General features: G+C 43.4%; 1 protein-coding gene across 3 annotated transcripts; it reads right to left on the bottom strand.

Moving 5' to 3' along the window:
* Nucleotides 1-318: 318 nt before the first annotated feature.
* Nucleotides 319-23,230, bottom strand: LOC121540475 (terminal uridylyltransferase 4). Of its 3 annotated transcripts, none has more exons than XM_041849373.2 (29): nt 23,089-23,230; nt 21,081-21,670; nt 20,703-20,875; nt 19,326-19,454; nt 18,780-18,957; nt 15,920-16,008; nt 11,291-11,342; nt 9,054-9,123; nt 8,662-8,788; nt 8,178-8,297; nt 7,784-7,969; nt 7,246-7,420; nt 6,313-6,875; nt 5,860-6,010; nt 5,538-5,624; nt 5,310-5,413; nt 5,132-5,189; nt 4,881-4,984; nt 4,534-4,737; nt 4,291-4,368; nt 3,937-4,114; nt 3,802-3,849; nt 3,611-3,693; nt 3,214-3,347; nt 2,792-2,952; nt 2,364-2,461; nt 1,570-2,170; nt 1,023-1,199; nt 319-818 (listed from the first exon to the last, which is right to left on the bottom strand). In XM_041849373.2, exons 2-29 carry the CDS (start codon nt 21,580-21,582, stop codon nt 730-732), a joined length of 4,719 nt encoding a protein of 1,572 aa, XP_041705307.1. In that variant the 5' UTR covers nt 21,583-21,670; nt 23,089-23,230; the 3' UTR covers nt 319-729. The 3 variants fall into 3 exon arrangements, with proteins under 3 accessions (XP_041705307.1, XP_041705309.1, XP_041705308.1); XM_041849375.2 differs by having other exon boundaries at nt 3,232-3,347; XM_041849374.2 differs by having other exon boundaries at nt 19,338-19,454; nt 23,089-23,229.
* Nucleotides 23,231-23,282: the final 52 nt, after the last annotated feature.

Raw genomic sequence — 23,282 nt, 5'->3', positions numbered from 1 at the left:
TTTGACAGAGCTTGAGGAATTTTTTAAAGAATAATGGGCAAATGTTGCACAATCCTGGTGTAGAAAGCGCTTAGAGACTTACCCAGAAAGACCCTCAGCTGTAATCACTGCCAAAGGTGCTTCTACAAAGTATTGAGTCAGGGGTGTGAATACTTATGTACATTAGATGTATGTATTTAATTTTCAATAAATCTGCAAATATTTCTACAAACATCTTTTCACTTTGTCATTATGGGGTAGTGTATAGATGGGTGAGAAAAAATATAAATTGAATCCATTCTGAATTCAGGCAGTAACAACAAAATGTGGAGTAAGTCAGGGGGTATGAATACTTTCTGAAGGCACTAACTATCTGATAGGGGTGTGCATTTTTTAAAATGTTTTATTTTATCTTTTTACAAATGTCTATTCAAAGCTTTTATCCTTAAGCAAGCAAAGTATGAATACAGCTAATAAGAATAAAGGATAATTTTTACCTCCTTACTTTACATGATAAAATAAACACTTTTTGGACCCCTTCAAAAATGGGGGTATTAAAATATTTGACATTTGTATCACAAATCAATGTAAGGAGACCAAAAAAAATGTAAAAACTGTACAAAAATGATAAAATTCATTTTTAAAAGTATTGTGACCAAATGATGCAAATTTAGATTATCGTTTTTGTTTTGTCATGGTGAAGGACCATAAAACCTAACTGAATGGAGTTCAGAGTTCAGAATTCGAAGTTCATTTCTTCTGCTGGATGTAATTGAGGTTGACATGATGTCGTCCGTGGGGGAGGAGCGGAAAATGCTGACTGGGGTGCACCACAGAACCTGGGGCGGAGCCAAGACAAACAAGGAAGTAAAGTTAACTGCTGTAGGGGCATTTTTGTAAGATCTAAGGCGTAAATTATTTTGATTACATTTAGTTAAAAAAAGTAATACTAAATGAGAGGTGGCATCCTAGCAGTATGTGTCCTAGCAGTACGTCTCTTGACCCTGTGTCCGTCTCTCTCTCGCTCTCTCCGAGCCTTTTACCTTGGGACATGAAGGGCTTGCCGGGTTGTGGGTAGCCCCCGTTGCCCTGCTGGATGAAGTTCTGTGGCATGCGGTAGGGCCAGGACTGGGACTGGGAGTAGTGGGCCGCATTGCTGTGCTCCCAGGTCCTAGAGCCCTGCTGGCTCACACCCCCGAACTGGGTCTGGTAGCCCGGATCTGCAGGGAGAGGGAGGGAGGAATGGATGGAGAGGAGAGGTCTTCAAATTCGGTACAGCAAAACATCATTGGAAAATTGAAACAAGAAACTCAGCCAACCACAATTTGATAAAATCCTTCTGTCCCAGCACCAGTTTTTTGTGAACAGTGAATTAAGTGTGTAGCCAAAACCACTGGTGTCTCTTACCTGACCACACAATCAGCACCATTAACAGGGAAACAGACAGTTACTGCTAAAGACTACCTGAACAAGGACAGAATCTGACCACAGTTAGTCAGACAAATAAACAAAGACGTGGACAGACTGACCGTTACAACTGACACAGACAGTCACAGATAACACAGACAGACAGTGCCACCCAGTGTGTACCTGACTTGCCCACAGTGCCGTTAGCCACCAGTGCCCCTTGCTGTGCCAGGTGGTTGTGCCAGTGCCCGTCCAGTCCCGGCCCTCCTCCCAAGCCCATGGGCCTCCCCGCCGGCTGGGCGAAGATGATGCTGGGGTCGTTGAGGTTCATGGGGCTGCCACCCACCGGAGACCCCCCTGGGCCTGCGTTCCCATTCCCTGGCCCGGGGGTATGGCGCAAGGGGAATTTTAGGCTGGGCGGGGAGGGCCCTCTGGGGCCGCTGGAGGTCTGGAGGACGGGGCCGTGGATGGGCCAGGAGGTGGAGGGGTGGTGGGGTTGGTGATGGGCCTGGTGCCCCTGGGACAGGTGTGATTGGTGCTGGTTGTGGTGGGACGGCAGCAGCCCCAGAGCAGTGAGAGCTCCAGGGTGGTGGTACTGGCTTGGGTGGGGGTGGGAGGGAGGGAAGCTGAAGAGAGAGAGGGGAACCTGGGGGTGTTGGGGCTGCTTCTGGGGTCCCCCTCCAGCAGAGATGGAGGTCTTGGAGGAGGAGGACTGGGGGGAGCTGGAACCCTGGGAGAACGGGGTGGGCTGAGGGGAATAGGGTGGAGTCTGGTGGGAATCAGACTGGACAGAGAGACCGAGAGAGACAGCAAGGGAGCAGGGGAAGGAGGTAGTGGGAAAGACAGGAAGAAAGATTTTGAAAGAAATCAATAAAAAAAATGTATCATCATACATACAAGTCTGTATTGATTCATAAAGAAGATAGCTGCAACAGTACTGGCTAAGGGAGAGACAGAAAATGGCCTGTTGTACTCACACATTCGGAAGGTTGTCTGGTGCGTCCAGGTCGGTCGTGGGGAGGTTGGGGGATGGGGATGGACTGGGAGCTTACCATGGCTCGCACTATGTGGGAAACTGGAGGAAACAGAGAAACCAACAACCACATACACTCAGTCCCACTGCTGCCCTCTGCTGGGCAGTACTAGTAATGACAAAATACAGGGCTTCAATCATGAATTAGTTACTGTACACATAGCTGGTAAATACTCTTGCTGTGATCCACTAGCTCAGATAAAAAAACAAATACATTGTGGACCACTCATATAAAGTTGAGCCACTAAAAACAATCATAGTCAGACTTGGTACAGTATTTTCTTTGTTATCAGTTATTATTATACATTATGTCGTCTGTAAAAAACTAAGTACAGTAGATAAAAGGACATTGAGGTGTGTGTGTGTGTGTACCTTGTCCCCCTGCAGCTTTCTGTCTAAGGTGGCGGTAGTCTGGGCAGTCCCTCCGTACATGACCAATGTCACCACACTGGAAACAGCGACGCTCCCGTGGCTCATGCTCGTCGCCATCCTTGACATCCTCCTCTTTTTCGTTCTCCTTCTTCTTCATCCCCCTGTTCGGACAAAAGACACGCACACGGAAACAGAAATGGAGGATTAGTTAAATCAAACATGGAGCCACCACCCGACTTAAGTTAAAATACTATATACTATGCCTGTTGCAATAGAACCAACAGACAAAAGTGCAAACCCGTCACACCTGGCACTCCAAGCAGGCTAAAGCAAACACTCAAAGTATTTAAAATGTTTTAAATAGTATTTGAACCCAGGTCTGCACACACACACACACACACATTTGTTCCAAAAAAACTCACTGTTCTCTCCCAGTGTACCTGCGTCTCTTGGGGCAGTCCTTCATGTAATGGCCGATCTTGCCACAGATCCGACAGCACCTGTCATTAGGTGCCAGCTCCCCGTCCGTGAGCACCTTGGAGTCAAAGAAGTAGTTCTGTACCACAGAAGAAAACATTACGTTAGACATGAGAAAAGATCTTCCTTAGACAAATGGAATCATTTGATATGCGTTCATAAATGCAACTCAACAGTGTCAGGGTAACAATGCCAATACTAACAACGTGTTTCAGAGTGCCGATCTTGGATCAGGTCCCACTCTTATTCATTATCGTTTAAAATGGCAAAAACGATCCTATACCAGCACACATACTCTAAGACTCTTTGTGAAGACAGTCCTATATCTAATGTTTGTCATACCGCCTCCATGCCAGGCTGGGGGTAGAAGGGAGTACCAAACAGCTTCCTGCCGTTGATAAAGGCCTTCATGATAAAGTTAGTCACTGAGGCGAGACAGAGAAGGGGTGTGTTAGGGACCATGATCACTGAAATACTAGAGACAACACCAAATTGGCCTGATAAGGATTACTTAGGAGACATAGTTCACTTACTTTTGCGAGAAACTCCAGCACCAAGATTGTGATTCAAGTCAAAGGGATCTAAGGAAAACAAAAAGTAAGTTGTCAGTGATCAAATCGGTCCTTTCATCATAACAACCATGTGAGTGAGAAAGATAGTTTCACTACCTTCGATTGCGATGCACTTGGAGGTCCACTGCTTCTCAAAGGTGGTGAGTCGTTTCCTCTGACGGATGCTGATGACGTGCTCCTTAAAGTCAAACTCCTCAGTGTAGAACCTGAGCAGGCCCAGCCACAGCTCCCCCACAGACTCACTGTTCTGCTGAAGCTCTGGCAGACGCTGACGCTACGTCAACGGATAGTGAGCTTTATTATATTCACAACTGTTAGAGAATGCTTTGACTACAATAACTAGTAAGCAAAACAACAAGCTTATTCAAGGTAATCATTCAAGGTCATAATTTAGGAGAAGCAGGCATGTAGGATGTTACATTCAGTAGTGTTGATGACTCAACAACTCACCAGTTCCTCAATGTCATCAAAGAAGAAGGCATTCCAACCATCCACTATCCTCTGTGGTACAGAATGTCCATCAAAGACCTAAGGAACCAATCAACATTGGGTTATTTCCTTAACATTTTATAATTGCTTTTACAAAGACTTTCAGCATGTTCTGTTGGTGTCGGCCTACGTCCATAGAGACAGGCTATAACAGTATCCACTTTGGGGTTGGAAAAGGGTTAACAGAGGGTAAGTGAACAGTACCTCTTGGAGAACAGGAATGACGGGGGGCTGTCTCTGCTGCAGGTAGTAGAGAACCATGAGGATGTAGGCGTAGGACGACAGACTTCCTCTGGACGCGTCACCTATGTCACAGCGCTTTGCAAACACCTTCATGGTGTATCCCAGGAACTGCACGCGAGGGTCTAGAGCAGCGTAGGTAGCCAGCATTCTGGTGTTGTGTTGAGCCTGGAAGAGAGGACAGATGCCAATGAATCCATTCAGATGCATGTATTTAATTGCTTAAGCAAGTATGTTGATAACAGCAACTTAGCTTGAGTTACAAAGGACCTGTTAGCCATTGACTGTCCCTTACCAGTCCCATTACTCACCAGAGTGTTGTAGAGGCTTATGTCTGCCTCCAGTCCGCTCTGTCTGTGTTCAAACTTCACAATAGGCACTTTGGCTGTTGTGATAGGCAGGATGTTCCTCAGACCTGACAGGGGAAAACACAGGTTAATCAATCAATCAATCACCAAGTCACAAAATATGACTGTCTACACTGTACTCATATCAAGCAGTCAAACCTTGCATTCTGAAAGGAGTTCCAATGTAATGTGCTGTGGGAGAACCTGTCTCGTACCTGTGTGCTTCTTTAGCACCTTGGCTAGGCCTTCGATGATCTCTTTGCAGTTCAACTTCTGTTGAGTAGAGGTAGACAGATATACATCTCAGAATGACTAGGGAGATGAGATCAGACAAAGAACTGAAGGCTAAGTTCAAAATGTCAAAATGGGTGCCGGTCTAGTGAGTCCATGTACCTCTGCTGTATCATGGCCCTCCAGGGTCATGCAGATGTCCAGATCGCTGTCACGGAAACCAAAGCCGTTCTTGGAGGAGCCAAACAAACACAGCTGGGCATGGTCTGTAAAATGAGATCGTAGATGTTTTATAATACCATACTGAAGTGGTACTCCAATGTATAGGAAGTTCCGTATTCCTTTACATTACTGTTATCTCAGCTGTTAAATATGCAACTCAGTACGTACCATTGTACTCCTTTTGTATGAACCTCTCCAGACTACCCATGATCTGCTCTCTCTTCTGCTGCTCTCCAAGGGAAGGGGCCAGCTCATCTACAAACACAACAGACATTTAACAAAAGTCACACAAAAATGATATTTAGCGTGCTTGAGAATTCCTATTTGTGTCTATATTAATATTTAAGTCTATATACTGTTTGTAACAGTGTAGGGTTAAAGACACCTGTCTTAGCTCCATAATATAGAAGATATGCTCTGACAAAATCTGGACAAATCACTCAAACTCCTTCCAAGATGGCAGAATAATGTTGAACAGCAGATGACTTACGGTAGCAGAGTCTACAAAGGCCATCCAGGATGTCTCTGAAGCGGTCGGTCATGGGGGGCAGCGGTTTGAGCTCGATCTTCTTGAAGTCCTCAGGACACTCGTCCTTCAGATGGCCATCTCTCTTACAGGTGCTGCACACAACTGTAGGAGGCTGCAGGGGAGAGAATCAAATAATAAAGATGATTGACATGTTGGAAAGCAGAACCTGTGAACATCCAAATGACCAGAAACTCATTGAGATAAGATAATACCTGAAAACTATGGTAAAGACCTGCTTTTTCATCAACTTTAAGCCAAATCTATTTGAGTCAAACTATTACATTTATGGCAAAGGAGTTCTGGAACTTATATAAAGATATATAAAATGTGCTGTCAAATCAGTTCTAGAATTGACATTGTCCATTGGAAAACAAGTTTGATGAGTAGAAAGGTATCACAGGGGTTATGCATTACCTTTCCACCAGTGAAAATCATTCTGTCAAAGATATAGTGCAGGTCCTCCGGTGCAATATGTCCCTGCTTGTCCGACACATGGTTCTCCTCCTCATCCAGTAGGCCGTTATGGGTTGAGGCGGAGGAAGGCTCCAGGATGGTGCCAGGCTCAGCTCCAGCCCCATCCGTAGAACTGCCCCCCTCGCTGAGGACCAAGTCCATAAGGCCGCCATTCAATGCCCTCTCCTCCTTCTCCTGAGCCCGCTCAGCTCTTTCTTCTTCATCACTCTCACCATTCTCCTTCTGTCCCGTCTCAGAGCTCTGACTTTTACCTTCCTTCCCAACGCCCTCTCCACCTCCACTCTTTTCAGACCCCTCTTCTCCACCCTTCCTTTCTCCCTCCTCCTGTTTCATGCCCCCATGTTTGGTTGGCTTCGTACCTCTCTGGTGCACCCCGGTGTTTCTGTCCTTGCTCTGTGGGCAGGCAAAGTATTTGTAGGCGGTGCGGAAGCGCTCCTGGATGTACTCAAAGACCATCTGACTGTTGAGGCTGCGTGCGACGTTCCTCTTCAGGGCAAACGGATCTGAGAGAAGTGGAAATGGAGGATGACGACTTGAAAGGTGGTAGTGGTGTGTAGAAACTCACTAAGAGAAATCTAACCATGAAAAATAGTCCCTTCTGACCTTTCCACCACATAACTTTAACCTATTAACACCTAGTACATCAGAAGGCTCACTGAGGGAGACAAATAGTAAGGACAAAATAGGTAACAAAGGAGGGGAGCTAGTCATACATAAAAATGTATCGTGTAGAACAAACCTGATTGTCTGTCATGTAGAATAGAGGGATCATCTCAGCTCTATTCATTACGTTTCCTTCTGCAACTTTCTGAACGTTTCATCTCTCTGAATACACCCCCATTCAGCGGTCCTTCCCCTCCCCCTCTCGCTTACCCTCGATGGCCAGTCTGCGCCGGGGCCAGTTCTTCATCTCTCTGGAGAGAAGTTCTTTGAGGCGGATGCTGATTATGTGTTCATCCAGGGCGAACTCCAGCGTATAGAACCTCAGCAGCTCCAGCCACAGCTGGCCCAGGGACACACCCTTACCCAGGTCCAGGGATAGACGCGTCTGGGAGGGACAGAGAGAGGGAAATACACTATGTCAGATGTGACATAGGCTTAGTTCAGGAAGCTACATAAAAAGCATTCCGATTCTTGAAAGCCATAGTTATGGTCACATTCTCTCCTCGTTCACTCCCCTTCATGGATTGTTTATTTATGAAAGGTGTCATTAAGTGTTACCAATAGACTGGTGTCAGAATTCCCTCTTGCTAGCTTATGCAAACCAATCCAATAAATCCATGAAGGGGGGAGTGAGCAAGTGTACACTTCTGGGAAAAGTGGAGAAAATCAGAACTCGACCATAGTGTGCGTGTGCTGTTTGCAGAGCCCTGCTTTTGGGACTAGATCCCTCCCCTCCCAGACTACTCACCATCCCCGCTACATGCCGGTTCTTCACATCAGGTTTCTTTTGCTCAGGCTTGGCCTTCCGTCCTTCCCCCCTGCCGTCCCCCCGTCCCTCTGTACTGGGGGGTCGGTGCTCCCACCCCACAAATATATCCATCTCTATCCCCGTCAGATGGTACTCATCCACATGCTTCACATCAAAGCCTTCAATCTGAAAAGGAACACAACATAGTCTAGCTATCAACAACAGAAAATGGAGAGAAAAAACCCAGCAACATGTTATGACTTGTCACCTGAAAGTAATGTATTAACTTCAAAATGTGCCTGTCATAATGGTGACCAGTTCTATAAAATGATCAAATGTGTGATAAAGAGAACAACGTCCATTCTAGTTATTATATTTCTGTGGTGTCACCTACCCAGTAGCCGAAGTAGACAGGGAGGATGGGCTCCCTGCGTTGTTGGAGGAAGAAGATGACCATGAGGGAGAAGGAGTAGGATGGGATGCCCCCTTCCGCCTGGCAGTCAATGTGGCACAACTAGAGGAACAGAAACAACCAAATATAGAATTGTCTTTACTTCATCTGGTAAGTCATTGACAACACATTCTCTCTGGTCAGCGGCTGTTGGTATCATTAAAACAACTAAAGCTACAGTATGCAAAGGTATGTCGAGCCATCATGTCATTGACTCATTACAATGAAAACCACACACACATTTTACTTTCTACTTCTCACAAATACAGTAAACTTTAAGAACTGTTGGCATGAAGAGGTTTAGGTTAAGTCAGCAAAGGCCTGAACATTGGAAAAGTGCAATTATCAAAAGCACTAGATAGATACCATTTACATCATATGATTGCATACTATCCATAAAAGAGAAGGTCCTCCAAGCCAGCCTTACCTTAGCCCAGAGGCGGAAGGCCAGGACCAGAGGCACCAGTCTGGGTTCCAGTCTAGCCAGGGCAGCCAGGTGGTTGCTAGTGAGGCAGGCTACGTCATTACCTGCACTCACCTTGCACAACAACCTACTGCGGAGATACAACACACTCATCAGGGTTGTATTCATTAGGCACCAAACTGAAGAAAACTGACTGAAACCGAGAGGGGCTACCTGAACTTGTCCAATAAGAAACTCTCATTTTTGTTTTCTGTTGCAAAATGTTTTGCTATAATGTGCCCAGTAAAGAAAACCACCCAGCAACCAGTAACTCAGAGGATATTTCAAACAGTAGTAGGTTGTAAATAGGTGACAGTAGAGCTAATAGAAAGCAGTAGAGTTGACATTCCACTGACCTCTTGACATCTCTGCAAAACACTACCGGAACTTTGGCGTGAAAGTCAGACTCCACCTCAGAATATTCAGCTGTAAAGGGAAAGGTGACCATTCTTTGACTGCTCCCAAACTCAAAGACAACAACATTATCTACTGGCTGGCTCCCCAACTGACATACTGTAATTTCTGAAAAAGATTGTTTAATCTACACTACCGGTCAAAAGTTTTAGAACACCTACTCATTCAAGGGTTTTTCTTTATTTTTACTATTTTCTACATTGTAGAATAATAGTGAAGAAATAAACTATGAAATAACACATATGGAATCATGTAGTAACCCAAAAAGTGTTAAACAAATCAAAATATATTTATAGTGGTCCTCTGTAGCTCAATTGGTAGAGCATGGCGCTTGTAACGCCAGGGTAGTCGGTTCGATCCCCGGGACCACCCATACGTAGAAATGTATGCACACATGACTGCTTTGGATAAAAGCGTCTGCTAAATGGCATATTATTATTATTATTATTATTATTATTATTATATTTGAGATTCTTCAAATACCCACCCTTTGCCTTGATGACAGCTTTGCACACTCTTGGTGTTCTCTCAACCAGCTTCACCTGGAATGCTTTTCTAACAGTCTTGTTGAAGGACTTCCCACATATGCTGAGCACTTGTTGGTTGCTTTTCCTTCACTCTGCGGTCCGACTCATCCCAAACCATCTCAATTTGGTTGAGGTCGGGGGATTGCGGAGGCCAGGTCATCTGATGCAGCACTCCAACACTCTCCTTCTTGGTAAAATAGCCCTTACACAGCCTGGAGGTGTGTTGGGTCATTGTCCTGTTGAAAAACAAATGACAGTCCCACTAAGCCCAAACCAGATGGGATGACGTATCGCTGCAGAATGCTGTGGTAGCCATGCTGGTTAACTGTGCCTTGATTTCTAAATAAATCACAGGCAACGTCACCAGCAAAGCACCCCCACACCATAACACCTCCTCCTCCATGCTTTACGGTGGGAAATACACATGCGGAGATCATCCGTTCACCCACACCGTGTCTCACAAAGACACGGCGGTTGGAACCAAAAATCTCCAATTTGGACTCTAGACCAAAGGACACATTTCCACCAGTCTAATGTCCATTGCTCGTGTTTCTTGACCCAAGCAAGTCTCTTCATCTTATTGGTGTCCTTTAGTAGTGGTTTTTTTGCAGCAATTCGACCATGAAGGCCTGATTCACACAGTCTCCTCTTAACAGTTGATGTTGAGATGTGTCTGTTACTTGATCTCTGTGAAGCATTTATTTGGGCTGCAATTTCTGGGGCTGGTAACTCTAATGAACTTATCCTCTGCAGCAGAGGTAACTCTGGGTCTTCCATTCCTGTGGCGGTCTTCATGAGAGTCAGTTTCATCATGGCGCTTGATGGTTTTTGCGACAGCACTTGAAGAAACGTTCAAAGTTCTTGAAATGTTCCGTATTGACTGACCTTCATGTCTTAAAGTAATGATGGACTGTCATTTCCCTTTGCTTATTTGAGCTGTTCTTACCATAATATGGACTTGGTCTTTTACCAAATAGGGCTATCTTCTGTATACCCCACTACCTTGTCACAACACAACTGATTAGCGCAAACGCATTAAGGAGGAAAGAAATTCCACAAATTAACTTTTAACAAGGCACACCTGTTAATTGAAATGCATTCCAGGTGACTACCTCATGAAGCTGGTTGAGAGAATGCCAAGAGTGTGCAAAGCTGTCATCAATGCAAAGGGTGGCTATTTGAAGAATCTCAAATATAAAATATATTTTGATTTATTTAACCGTTTTTTGGTTACTACATGATTCCATATGTTATTTCATAGTTTTGATGTCTTCATTATTATTCTACAATGTAGAAAATAGATAGTAAAAATAAAGAAAAACCCTTGAATGAGTAGGTTTGTCCAAACTTTTAACTGGTAGTGTAATTTCCCAAAGGGGGTTGTATTAAAACCACTGTGCATTAGTTTCAGTTTTCTATAAATGTTCTGTTTTCATAACGTTATTCATTCAAGGAGGTTAATATGGACTCTCCAGTCTGACACAGAACTCAGTACAGCTCTACTCTGCCCTGATCTGGCCTGTGGGCTGGAACAAAGACCTCACTGACTCTGTCTGGTGCCACAACACAATCCTCCTTATGCCGACTCGACAATCGCTCTCTACACTGACTGAGTGTGTGTGTTTATTCATGCAGCGCTGTTCAACACTCACTGCTGTTCTTCAGGATTTCCAGTACTAGTATCAGCACATCTGGTTGGGTCATCTGGCGAGACAAAAACAGCATGACATTTGTTAGTCAGGGTCAGGGCATCAAAGTTGATCATATCAAATTCAATCAAATCTATTCATTAGGAGCGTAAAAATTCGGTGAACTCTGTTCGGTCCGCACTGTGAACCCAAATGAAAAAAAAAAAAAATGTATGTACAACATTTAAACACTAGACCTATAGGCTATGCCTACGCTGCGTTGTACACCGCTAGTAAGTCTGGGCTGACAAAAACATTTCAGGCTATTCCGTTAAAACTAGAGCCTATGAACAAGTTGTAATCAAAATTCAAATCTTAATTGGCGTATTTCAAACTGTCCTTTTGTGAGGCGCAGCCGGGAACTAGTTCTGTTTCAGCACCTTGTGAAAGGGCTCGAGCCACGTTATGAACTTCGTCCTCTCTCACCCATTTCAGCAAACAGGTAGTACTCTATATAAGCAAGCTAAAGCCTAAGTTGTCAATGAATTGGCCAATGCACTCTGTGTTGCGCTTACTACAAATGGATGGACATCCATGGCTACAGAGAGCTACAGTGGGGGAAAAAAGTATTTAGTCAGCCACCAATTGTGCAAGTTCTCCCACTTAAAAAGATGAGAGAGGCCTGTAATTTTCATCATAGGTACACGTCAACTATGACAGACAAATTGAGAGAAAAAAATCCAGAAAATCACATTGTAGGATTTTTTATGAATTTATTTGCAAATTATGGTGGAAAATAAGTATTTGGTCACCTACAAACAAGCAAGATTTCTGGCTCTCACAGACCTGTAACTTCTTCTTTAAGAGGCTCCTCTGTCCTCCACTCGTTACCTGTATTAATGGCACCTGTTTGAACTTGTTATCAGTATAAAAGACACCTGTCCACAACCTCAAACAGTCACACTCCAAACTCCACTATGGCCAAGACCAAAGAGCTGTCAAAGGACACCAGAAACAAAATTGTAGACCTGCACCAGGCTGGGAAGACTGAATCTGCAATAGGTATGCAGCTTGGTTTGAAGAAATCAACTGTGGGAGCAATTATTAGGAAATGGAAGACATACAAGACCACTGATAATCTCCCTCGATCTGGGGCTCCATGCAAGATCTCACCCCGTGGGGTCAAAATGATCACAAGAACGGTGAGCAAAATCCCAGAACCACACGGGGGGACCTAGTGAATGACCTGCAGAGAGCTGGGACCAAAGTAACAAAGCCTACCATCAGTAACACACTACACCGCCAGGGACTCAAATCCTGCAGTGCCAGACGTGTCCCCCTGCTTAAGCCAGTACATGCCCAGGCCCGTCTGAAGTTTGCTAGAGTGCATTTGGATGATCCAGAAGAGGATTGGGAGAATGTCATATGGTCAGATGAAACCAAAATAGAACTTTTTGGTAAAAACTAAACTCGTCGTGTTTGGAGGGCAAAGAATGCTGAGTTGCATCCAAAGAACACCATACCTACTGTGAAGCATGGGGGTGGAAACATCATGCTTTGGGGCTGTTTTTCACTGCAAAGGGACCAGGACGACTGATCCGTGTAAAGGAAAGAATGAATGGGGCCATGTTCGTGAGATTTTGAGTGAAAACCTCCTTCCATCAGCAAGGGCATTGAAGATGAAACGTGGTTGGGTCTTTTCAGCATGACAATGATCCCAAACACACCGCCCGGCAACGAAGGAGTGGCTTCGTAGAAGCATTTCAAGGTCCTGGGTGGCCTAGCCAGTCTCCAGATCTCAACCCCATAGAAAATCTTTGGAGGGAGTTGAAAGTCCGTGTTGCCCCAGCGACAGCCCCAAAACATCACTGCTCTAGAGGAGATCTGCATGGAGGAATGGGCCAAAATACCAGCAACGTGTGTGAAACCTTGTGAAGACTTACAGAAACGTTTGACCTGTGTCATTGCCAACAAAGGGTATATAACAAAGTATTGAGAAACTTTTGTTATTGACCAAATACTTATTTTCCACCGTAATTTGCCAATAAATTCATTAAAAATCCTACAATGTGATTTTCTGGAAAAAAGATTCTCATTTTGTCTGTCATAGTTGACGTGTGTGTACCTATGATGAAAATTACAGGCCTCTCATCTTTTTAAGTGGGAGAACTTGCACAATTGGTGGCTGACTAAATACTTTTTTCCCCCACTGTACTTAACAGTGACAGCACATCACATTACCCCGGAGTGGGAAATTAGAATTACAGTGCATTCGGAAAGTATTGACTTTTTCCACATTTTGCTACGTTACAGCCTTATTCTAAAATGGATTCAATAGTTTTTTCTCCCCCTTATCAATCCACACACAATACCTCATAAAGACCAATCAGAAACAGGTTAAGACATTTTTGCTAATTCATTAAAAATAAAAAACTGAAATATTACATTTACATTATTATTCAGACCCTTTATTCAGTACTTTGTTGACGCACCTTTGGCAGCGTTTACAGCCTCGAGTCTTCTTGGGTATGATGCTACAAGCTTGGCACACCTGTATTTGGGGAGTTTCTCTCATTCTTCTCTGCAAATGCTCTCAAGCTCTGTCAGGTTGGATGGTGAGCGTCGCTGCATAGCTTTTTTCAGGTCTCTCAAGAGATGTTCCATCGGGTTCAAGTCCGAGCTGTGGCTGGATCACTCAAGGACATTCAGAGACTTGTCCCGAAGCCGAAACTGCGTTGTTTTGGCTGTGTGCTTAGGTTTGTTGTCCTGTTGGAAGGTGAACCTTCGCCCTTGTCTGAGGTTCTGAGCGCTCTGGAGCAGGTTTTCATCAAGGATCTCTTTGTACTTTGCTCCGTTCATCTTTCCCTCGATCCTGACTGGTCTCCCAGTCCCTGCCGCTGAAAAACATCCCCACAGCATGATGCTGCCACCACCATGCTTCACCGTAGGGATGGTGCCAGGTTTCCTCCAGACGTGACGCTTGGCATTCAGGCCAAAGAGTTCAATCTTGGTTTCATCAGACCAGAGAATCTTGTTTCTCATGGTCTGAGAGTCCTTTAGGTGCCTTTTGGCAAACTCCAAGTGGGCTGTCACATGCCTTTTACTGAAGAGTGGCTTCCGTCTGGCCACTCTAATTGGTGGAGTGCTGCAGAGATAGTTGTCCTTCTGGAAGGTTCTCCCATCTCCACTGAGGAACTCTGGAGCTCTGTCAAGAGTGACCATCGGGTTCTTGGTCACCTCCCTGACCAAGGCCCTTCTCCCCCGATTGCTCCGTTTGGCCGGACAGCCAGCTCTAGGAAGAGTCTTGGTGGTTCCAAACTTCTTCCATTTAAGAATGATAGAGGCCACTGTGTTCTTAGGGACCTTCAATGCTGCAGACATTTTTTGGTACCCTTCCCCAGATCTGTGCCTTGACACAATCCTGTCTCTGAGCTCTACGAACAATTCTTTTGACCACATGGCTTGGTTTTTGCTCTGACATGCACGGTCAACTGTGGGACCTTATATAGACAGGTGTGTGCCTTTCCAAATCATGTCCAATCAATTGAATTTACCACAGGTGGACTCCAATCAAGGCGTAGAAACATCAATCATGATCAATGGAAACAGGATGCACCTGAGCTCAATTTCGAGTCTCATAGCAAAGGGTCTGAATACTTATGTTAATAAGGTATTTCTGTGTTTAATTTTTTCTGAAAACCTGTTTTCACTTGTCATTATGGGGTAGTGTGTAGATTGATGAGGAAAAATAAATAATTGTATCCATTTTAGAATAAGGCTGTAACGTAACAAAACGTGGAAAAAGTCAAGGAGCCTGAATACTTTCCGAATGCACTGTACATGCTACAGCCACGGACCCTTTATGAGAATCACACAAGTGTGCATAATTTTCTCTTTGTAAGAACGCATTATAGCATAGGCCTGCACAATGTCTGAGCCATGATTACATATTGATTTCACACGCATATTGCACTTTATTTTAGTGTTGTTGTTGATGAGTAATCATGTTTTCATTTAAGAAAATACAAAGTATTGGTATTCCTGATTGTGGTGTCAGGCATTATGACTAATGATCATATATGGAATCAGGAATACAGTTGGCATTCATGTTCACGCTGTACCGAAACCAAACCGTAACCCCAAATTCGCAATATACTGAACTGTGGATTTGTTGAACCATTACACCACTAGTATTCATAAAGCCCTTTATTACATCAGCAGTCACAAAGTGATTTTACAGTGACTCCGGTCTAGACCCCAAAGAGCAAGCAGAAGTGGAGGCACATCATATTCATTCCACTGTTAATTGTGTTTTGTTTTACAGTGTCCTGTTTAGGAGTCCAATAATTCACAGGTACTTGGATCCTCTTAATTAATAAGCATAGCCAATCAGTTAAATCCTATCCAAGACAATCATGTTGAAGAGCAATCAGGGATCTTCTGATACAGACTGACATTGAGGTGATGATGCAAACCAAGGCTGTGTCCCAATAGTATTGAATAGCCTCCTTCCCTTATTTGCCTACATTGATTACCACTGATGTAACTTAACTCCAAAGATACGTCTTAAAACTAACAACAATTTGATGTGCACCCACTTTGCATTTATATAACTTGCATTAGTGGTTAGGTGAGGACACAGCAAAGACTTACAGTGGAGGGGTAGGTGACGTCAATGTTAATGTCACTTGTCTTGAAGGCAAATCGGGTGAGACAGGAGCCGTAGAGCCGAAGGGAGCAAACTGGAAAAGAAACACCAAAAGCCATACATTAAACAGCATTATACATGATTCAATCATATAATCTCCCTACTAGTGTTGTCACAATACCAACATTTCACTCATGATATCATACCAGTGTAGTATCGCGATACCACTAGGAAAAATGTCAGAGTGGCCTAGCGTCCTGTTCGCCCCGTTCCCCAGACACCTGTTCCCTTTTTCAAAATGTTCTGTGGATGTGCTACACAAACACCAGTCACTGATATTCACAATTCTACTCAATACAACACATTGAACTGAACCTTACACTGTTCAGTGTATAATATAATACAGCATAAAATTGCTAATTTTCTCATGTTTTCAAAAGGCCTACCTGTAATTTGGCAGGAGAAATGGAAGGAATATGAATTAGGGCTGGGCAATATATTAAATTAATTAGATTAATTAAAATGTTTTTGCGCGATATTCCAAATGCCTGTATCGCAGAATCGAGTACTTTTGTATTTTTCGTTTTTATGAGCGTTTATGTCCGCTTGTTCTCATTTTGTATTTTTGGTCTCGTCTCTTTCGCTCCTTCTGTGCTGTGCACCTTCCCATTCGAGATCTGTTTATGGCAGATCTCATGTCTATCCCTTTGTCGTTGTCCCAAAGTTGGGAAGGCAGGTGTCAAGGTTCAAAATAAGAGCATAGAACTGCATTGGGCTTATTTTGGACATATTTTGGCGAGAGTGAAACCTCTCGCGTCGCCTCTTTCTCCCAAGCCCCTCAACTACCACTCACAACAAACAAAACAATTTGAGATCACTTCTTCCTCTCTGACACACGGTTTCAACTCTTTCAACTATTTGCATTTGGAGGTTTGGTCCAACAGAATCAGTCATATGGACACCGAAACACATGGAGACATTATTTTACTGTAATAGAGGAGAAGTTAACCTTTCGAACCATACCCTGTTTATGTTTCAACTCCTCAAATTTCGAGCAGAGCAGACACTACTAAAACGGATGTACCAATGAACATTCATTCTGGAGAATAATGCTCTTTGTCACATTCGTACCCTTACGCTAGCAACATTTTAGTCAAATAAAGATTGTTATACTAGTGTTTAGTCTGTTTTATAATTGTGCAATAAGCATGAAACAATTATATAAAATAATTCAACTCGTTCTCATTCTGAGAAATATAGCCACTTGATTTCAACACTCTGACAAGTGACACTAGCATGCTGTTCAAAACAGTTGGAGACGGACAGTTGTGTTCATAACAATTCAACATTTTCCTTTTCAGCTGAATTCTGAGCTTGTGAAATTATACCTAGATCCAAGTTGGCTAAACTTGAAATATAAATATTAGCTGGCTACTCACTAGCACGTGGGCTTGTGCTTGAGAGATTGTTTATGAGACCGGTGTTAATTTTCTATAATGTTCTGGTTAAATTTGTAACAGAAAGGGCATTTTTATAGACAGACCTGAACGCCAGATCAGTGATTATTGCAAAAAAAAGTAGGTACAACTATTTTGATAAAATAATTAAATGATTAGTGGTCTTATGGTTGTGGAAGGCATATATTTAGCCTAGGTATAATTTCACAAGCTCTGAATTCATTAGATTATTGCTGACTGTTTTAAATGCAGTGTATTTTACCTTTAATTGTACAGCAAAGCTTATTTAGATTTTTTTTTTTTATAGAGATATATAATCGTGAATCGCCCATAAGTTTGAAAAAAAAAATAGAGATTTGAGTTTTGGGCCATATCATCCAGCCCTAATATGAATGCATAATGATCTGCATGTCATTGTGGCAGTAAGGGGAAAACACTGCATGAAACCATCTTTACTTTTCAGTTAACCATACACACACACACTCCCTCTCTCACCACTCTATATCTCCTACAAACACACACAGTTTGTTATCAAAACAATAATTAGCAGCCTGTGATTAGTTTAAAACGGCCCGCAACATGGTTTGTGAAATTATATCAATGTGCGCGAATCAATGCTAAAATTTTCTAAAGTAGGTCATATGTTTGAATGGTTTGGGCTAGACAGGCCGTTTTCTGTGTTGTAAAGCTGCGAGTATGCCTGTCGCAAAGCTGTGCAACATTTTTCCTCTCTGGCACTCAGAGGCTGCATGACAGTGAAACTTTCAAAGCCTCAGACTGGCATGTGCTCTTGGTTCTAACAGGCAATGAAATTATACACTTTATCAACTTTGCTTACGCTGCTCCAATGTATCAAATGTAACAACAGATGACTAATCAGGGACTGCGTCACTGCTTGACATCACAGCTAAATTATAAATTAAAAACTGATGGGAGGAATAGATGAGCAGGAGAAATAGATTCGCAGAAAGAGCAGATGGAGAAGTAGGTGAGGTGCTGGTAGGGGGTGTGGCTGGCTGAGCACAGCTGCCACACTTGATATGCGCATGAAAGTGAAGTGGACATTATTGGACCTGCACATACAAGAGAAAGACTAGCTGCTGTTGCTGAAAATGTTTCCTGTCATTATAAACATTTTATAACAGGCGCCAGCAGAGACTAAATATTTGGTAGTATCATGTGAAACGGTACTTTCGTATTCTAAAAGGTTGGCATCATAAGTATTATGACGTTTTGGTACCATGATATTATTCCCTACTATTGTATTTTTATTTGTTTGTTGCCCCCCTGGGAACTTTTGCCATTCAGCCTATACTTACTAAAAGCTACTGATTTCACCCATTCAGACTTGGTCGATCAGAGGCCTAGATGACAGGAAGGAGACAGGAGGATCGGAAGAGTTGGTTACCTGAGAGGTGCTGCTGGATGATCTCCTCCATCCTGTCGACCACTTCCTGTCGCACCAGGAAGTCCTGGTCTGAGATGCCGTGTTGTTGGGCAGCCCGGAGGACGGCTGCGTCAACGGCTCCAAGCTGGGCTGGGGAGGGGGCAGGCAGCGCCCGCAGCTCGTTCTCCTCCTGCTTATCCTAAAACAGTTACAGCACAGGGGAAAGGGACAAAGGCAGGGTGAATCCAAATCTCCTCTAATGTCCCGGTCTAATTGACTAGGGAGAATGTTGACAGCATTTGGAGTTTGGGGGGGGGGAGATACAAAATGGCCGACGTAGCGTAGGAAGCAGCAAAAGAGGAAAAATATACAGATACACACATCAATAAGCTCCACCTCAATTAAACATTTCCACTTCTAAAATATCATACAAATGGAAATAACAGCAGCCTAGGATTCCCTTTTAAGTTACAGTGCAGGTTTCTTCTTTTTTTCCTCAAGTTACAGTACACATCAGTTGTCGTTGGAGAACATGATCATTATGACTAATTAAATAAAGTTGCTAACTTTTTCTCTCACCATGATGTTCTTCTTGTGTCTTTTCTCCTTGATGTGTTTGTGTGCCCCCTGTATGTTCTCGATGTGTACAGAACACAGCTTGCATAGGTACTGGAAGTTAGGGTATTCAGGAGACTGCTGTAGAGGTGGAGAGAGAGCAGTGAAACCAATCACGTGAGAGACTGATGATATGATAGTGCCCCGCCCCTCTTCCATGTAGACATGGAAATCTCAACTCTCTAAGCTTGAGCTTAGAGCTGTTGACTATTAACATTGGTACAGTTTTACCTGGTGAAAATTCTAATTAACCAATTACAAGTTGATAAGACTGTAGTGCTAGCTATTAGTGATGTTTGAGTTCGGTTGATTATTTTAAAAAATAATCATGATTTTTCAATTTTCTTAATTGTTTTAAACATTAAATGCACTATGCATTATGTGGGTTGAATACTGTGACATCACAGAATAAAACAATTGATAAAAGTCCCATGATGGTAGTGACTGGTCCTCTGTAGCTCAATTGGTAGAGCATGGCGCTTGTAACGCCAGGGTAGTTAGTGGGTTCAATCCCCGGGACCACCCATACGTAAACATTTATGCGCACATGACTGTAAGTCGCTTTGGATAAAAGCGTCTGCTAAATGGCATATTATTATTATTACTGCTTATCACTTAACCATCATTTATTCACATTACTTTAATAAAATATTTCATTTGTTTAAATTTAATGACTTATTTTATTCCATGTCCTCATCTCTATAGAGCTGCTGCCTATGTTGTCAGACAAAATCACTATTTTATTAGTTCTTCAAAGTAAATAAGGCCTACTTTTATGACTGCTGAATAGGCTACCAACTATATAATATCACTTAGTGCATGAATTTTCAGGTACGCCTCGCAAAGCAACTGCTTTCTATCACTCTCGCACGTTTTTTTTCTCTCTGTGACTCAACTAGGTCTTTGTGTCTGCTCCACACAGACAAGTAAGCAGGCGCGCGCAATGGATTATGCTCATTGTAGTTAATTACCCAATTTTCTGAGCTAAACTATGTAAAATATTGGCCTGTTGGAAACTACAACTCCCTACTACACTGCACAGTTCGGGCTTGATCTGATTTATCTCTACAGAAACTGAGCATCGAGCTCACAGAAAAAACTGAAACGACATGGAATTCAAATAATTGAATCGATGTTAGTCAATTAGTTGTTTAAAAAAAGAAAAATACCCAAAAGGTAGGTTAATCGCTCAGCACTATAAGACTGACATGTAACCTGAGACTGAAGTTGCCTTAAATGTGCAATTGTGTACATAAATTCCAGTAACTGATACAGACAATACATACAGTCGACTGATACAAACTAAAGTAACTTATTTTCTCTCCTCACCTTGACCAGTCTGTGTATGTAGTCTCTGTAGAGGCGCTCCTCAGCCTGTCTGAGACCCAGCTTCTGCTCAGAGGTCATGTTTCCACCCTGACCCCGCTCGTTGACCCCTGACCCCACCACAGTGACCTCCACAGCAGGCTGCCCTGTGCCCACCACAGCACCGGCCTTCTCACCTGCAAACACAGACAGATCACCTCTTCATATAGATTGATAGATAGATACACAGCCATGCATTAATATGAAACAGCTGTAGGAAACAAATGTTTTGACCAAGAACAGTTTCCATGACAAAACAACAACAGCAACAAGAGGTCTATATTGTAGCAGCTAATGGCTCAAACATTAACCAATAGCTATGTAAAGTATAGAATAACGCACCCGGTGACTTCTCCTTCAATGGACCTGTCTTGGGGGTCTTGGTCTGTAAAGTAAGGCCTTCTTCAGATGAGGTGGCCACCATACCTGTGGCCCCTGTGTCTCTGCCTCCACCTACACCAGCCGGGCTGCGTCCTGTAACCAACGAGGGCCTAGCATCACCCCCCTGCTGCTGTTGGCCTCCCAGTCTCACCTTCCCCCTCTCCCCAGAGCTGGTCCTCCCAGTCAGCCTACGAGGCTTCCCTCTCCCTGGGTCCTGAGGGCTGGCAGTGGAGGCTCTGCCCGTGCCTGTCCCACGGTTACTGCCTTGGTCCTTATGGTCTTCCCTGGCTGTGGTGATGTTCTCCTTGCTCCGACAGGCAGTAGCAGGCTTGGGGCCGTGGCCCTCTCTCTGGGCTGGAGCTTCTTTCAGGGGCCTGGAGCTGGCAGAGGATGAAGCTTTGGCTCCCTTGGCCTCGTTGCGAGAGGGCTTGACTGATTTTAGGGGGCTTTTTGATTCCTCCATGCCTCGATCCTGTCCTCTCCCACTCTCTAGCTACTACTCTGTATTGAGGATGATCAGAGTCTAGGGAGGCAGCTAGTCCAATGAAAACCTGGAGAGATTAAATGCATTGATTGTTGGCATTACCTACATTGACCTTAGAAGAGCAATAGCGTAAACTATTCATATATACTAAATAGTAATACTATCAAATCATAGATTGTAGTAATTAGGTATCTGCTACTGGTAAGAAGAACTGAGAATGTAGCCAATGGACAGTGGCAAAACCTTTGCTGCAATGAAGTCCCAAAGGCCTGATTTAAACAAGAGTGCATCTAAGCTAGGATAATATGGTTAGTTGGACCAGTTCAGAAAAATGTAATAATAATATAACTAGCTATGTTTATTGCAAAGACACAGTATAACAATATAACAAAGGGTGTAGTTACTTGGCTAGTAGCTGCATTTAGCAACGCGGTGCATGTATATACACTAGCATTGCTCCCAATAGTATTGTGTTGCACAAAACGCCAGAAGTTGAATATAACTCAATTTCAACTTACTGTGGCGGCAGGACGGTTGGTCATTATGACAGGGGAATTTGAGACAAAATATGTAAAGGAAAGTATTATTAAACAATTTCCAAAACGTGGGTCTGTTGTAAAACCATTTCCTCTATGCTTACCTAATAATAATAATATGCCATTTAGCAGACGCTTTTATCCAAAGCGACTTACAGTCATGTGTGCATACATTTTTACGTATGGCTGGTCCCGGGGATCGAACCCACTACCCTGGCGTTACAAGCGCCATGCTCTACCAATTGAGCTACAGCGGACCACATTACCTCATATGAAAAATAAAAGTCCTGCACGTGCACCATATGTGGACGAAAACGGAGTAACTTGTGGGGGACTTTTATATTGACATGATGTAAGCAGAGAGGAAGTGGGTCTAATAACACATTCCTTTAACTAGATGTTTCAAATTCCCCCGTCATAACGTCCAATCAGCACAGTAAGTTGAAATTGAATTTGATTTAACTTCAGGCTTCCCGCGGACAGTTTTTTTGTCCAACCCAATACCTTTCGGAGCAACGCTGGTGTCCGTAAATACACTCGCGTTGCAAAAAGCAAGTTGGTTAGCTGAACAAAACCATGGCTGAAGCACTTGTGTTTATTAAGAAACGAAACCAACCCACATCTCGAAAGGGCCTTCTCGCGTAGCGAGACACCCGTGCAGAAGCAGCAAACTGCAATGTATTCATAACAACTCGAGACAAATAAATATCGTGCAGCTCGCGCACGGACTTCCTAGCTAGCTAGAAAATGTATGTTTTGCTAACGATAGGTAGCTAGCTACATAAATCAAAGTAGCTAATAAATGGCTAGTTTGCAAACTAGACATCTATCCACTAGTTGGCTAGCGGCTAAGCTTTTCTATTGACAATTGCTTAACTAGCTAGCTACTCTATAAAACTGATGCACGACAAAATCGTCAAACGTCTACAAATAATATGCAACGCCTTACTGTAGTATGCAGGTTTTAAGTCAAAATGCGGCTTGACCGTCTATCTTCCTGCTCAGTATATTGTTTTTCTCATCCACGGCCCTGATCAACACAGCAACCATAGACGCCATGTTAATCCTTCCACACTTCGTCTTCTTTGATGAGGTTTAATGGCGGTTGGCATCCAATAAATGTTGCATTACCGCCACCTACTA

The sequence above is a fragment of the Coregonus clupeaformis genome, chromosome 26 (genome assembly GCF_020615455.1).
Source record: "Coregonus clupeaformis isolate EN_2021a chromosome 26, ASM2061545v1, whole genome shotgun sequence".
Classification (NCBI taxonomy): domain Eukaryota; kingdom Metazoa; phylum Chordata; class Actinopteri; order Salmoniformes; family Salmonidae; genus Coregonus; species Coregonus clupeaformis.
The sequence above is the reverse complement of the archived record's forward strand: the minus strand, read 5'-3'. Positions and strand labels throughout refer to the sequence as shown.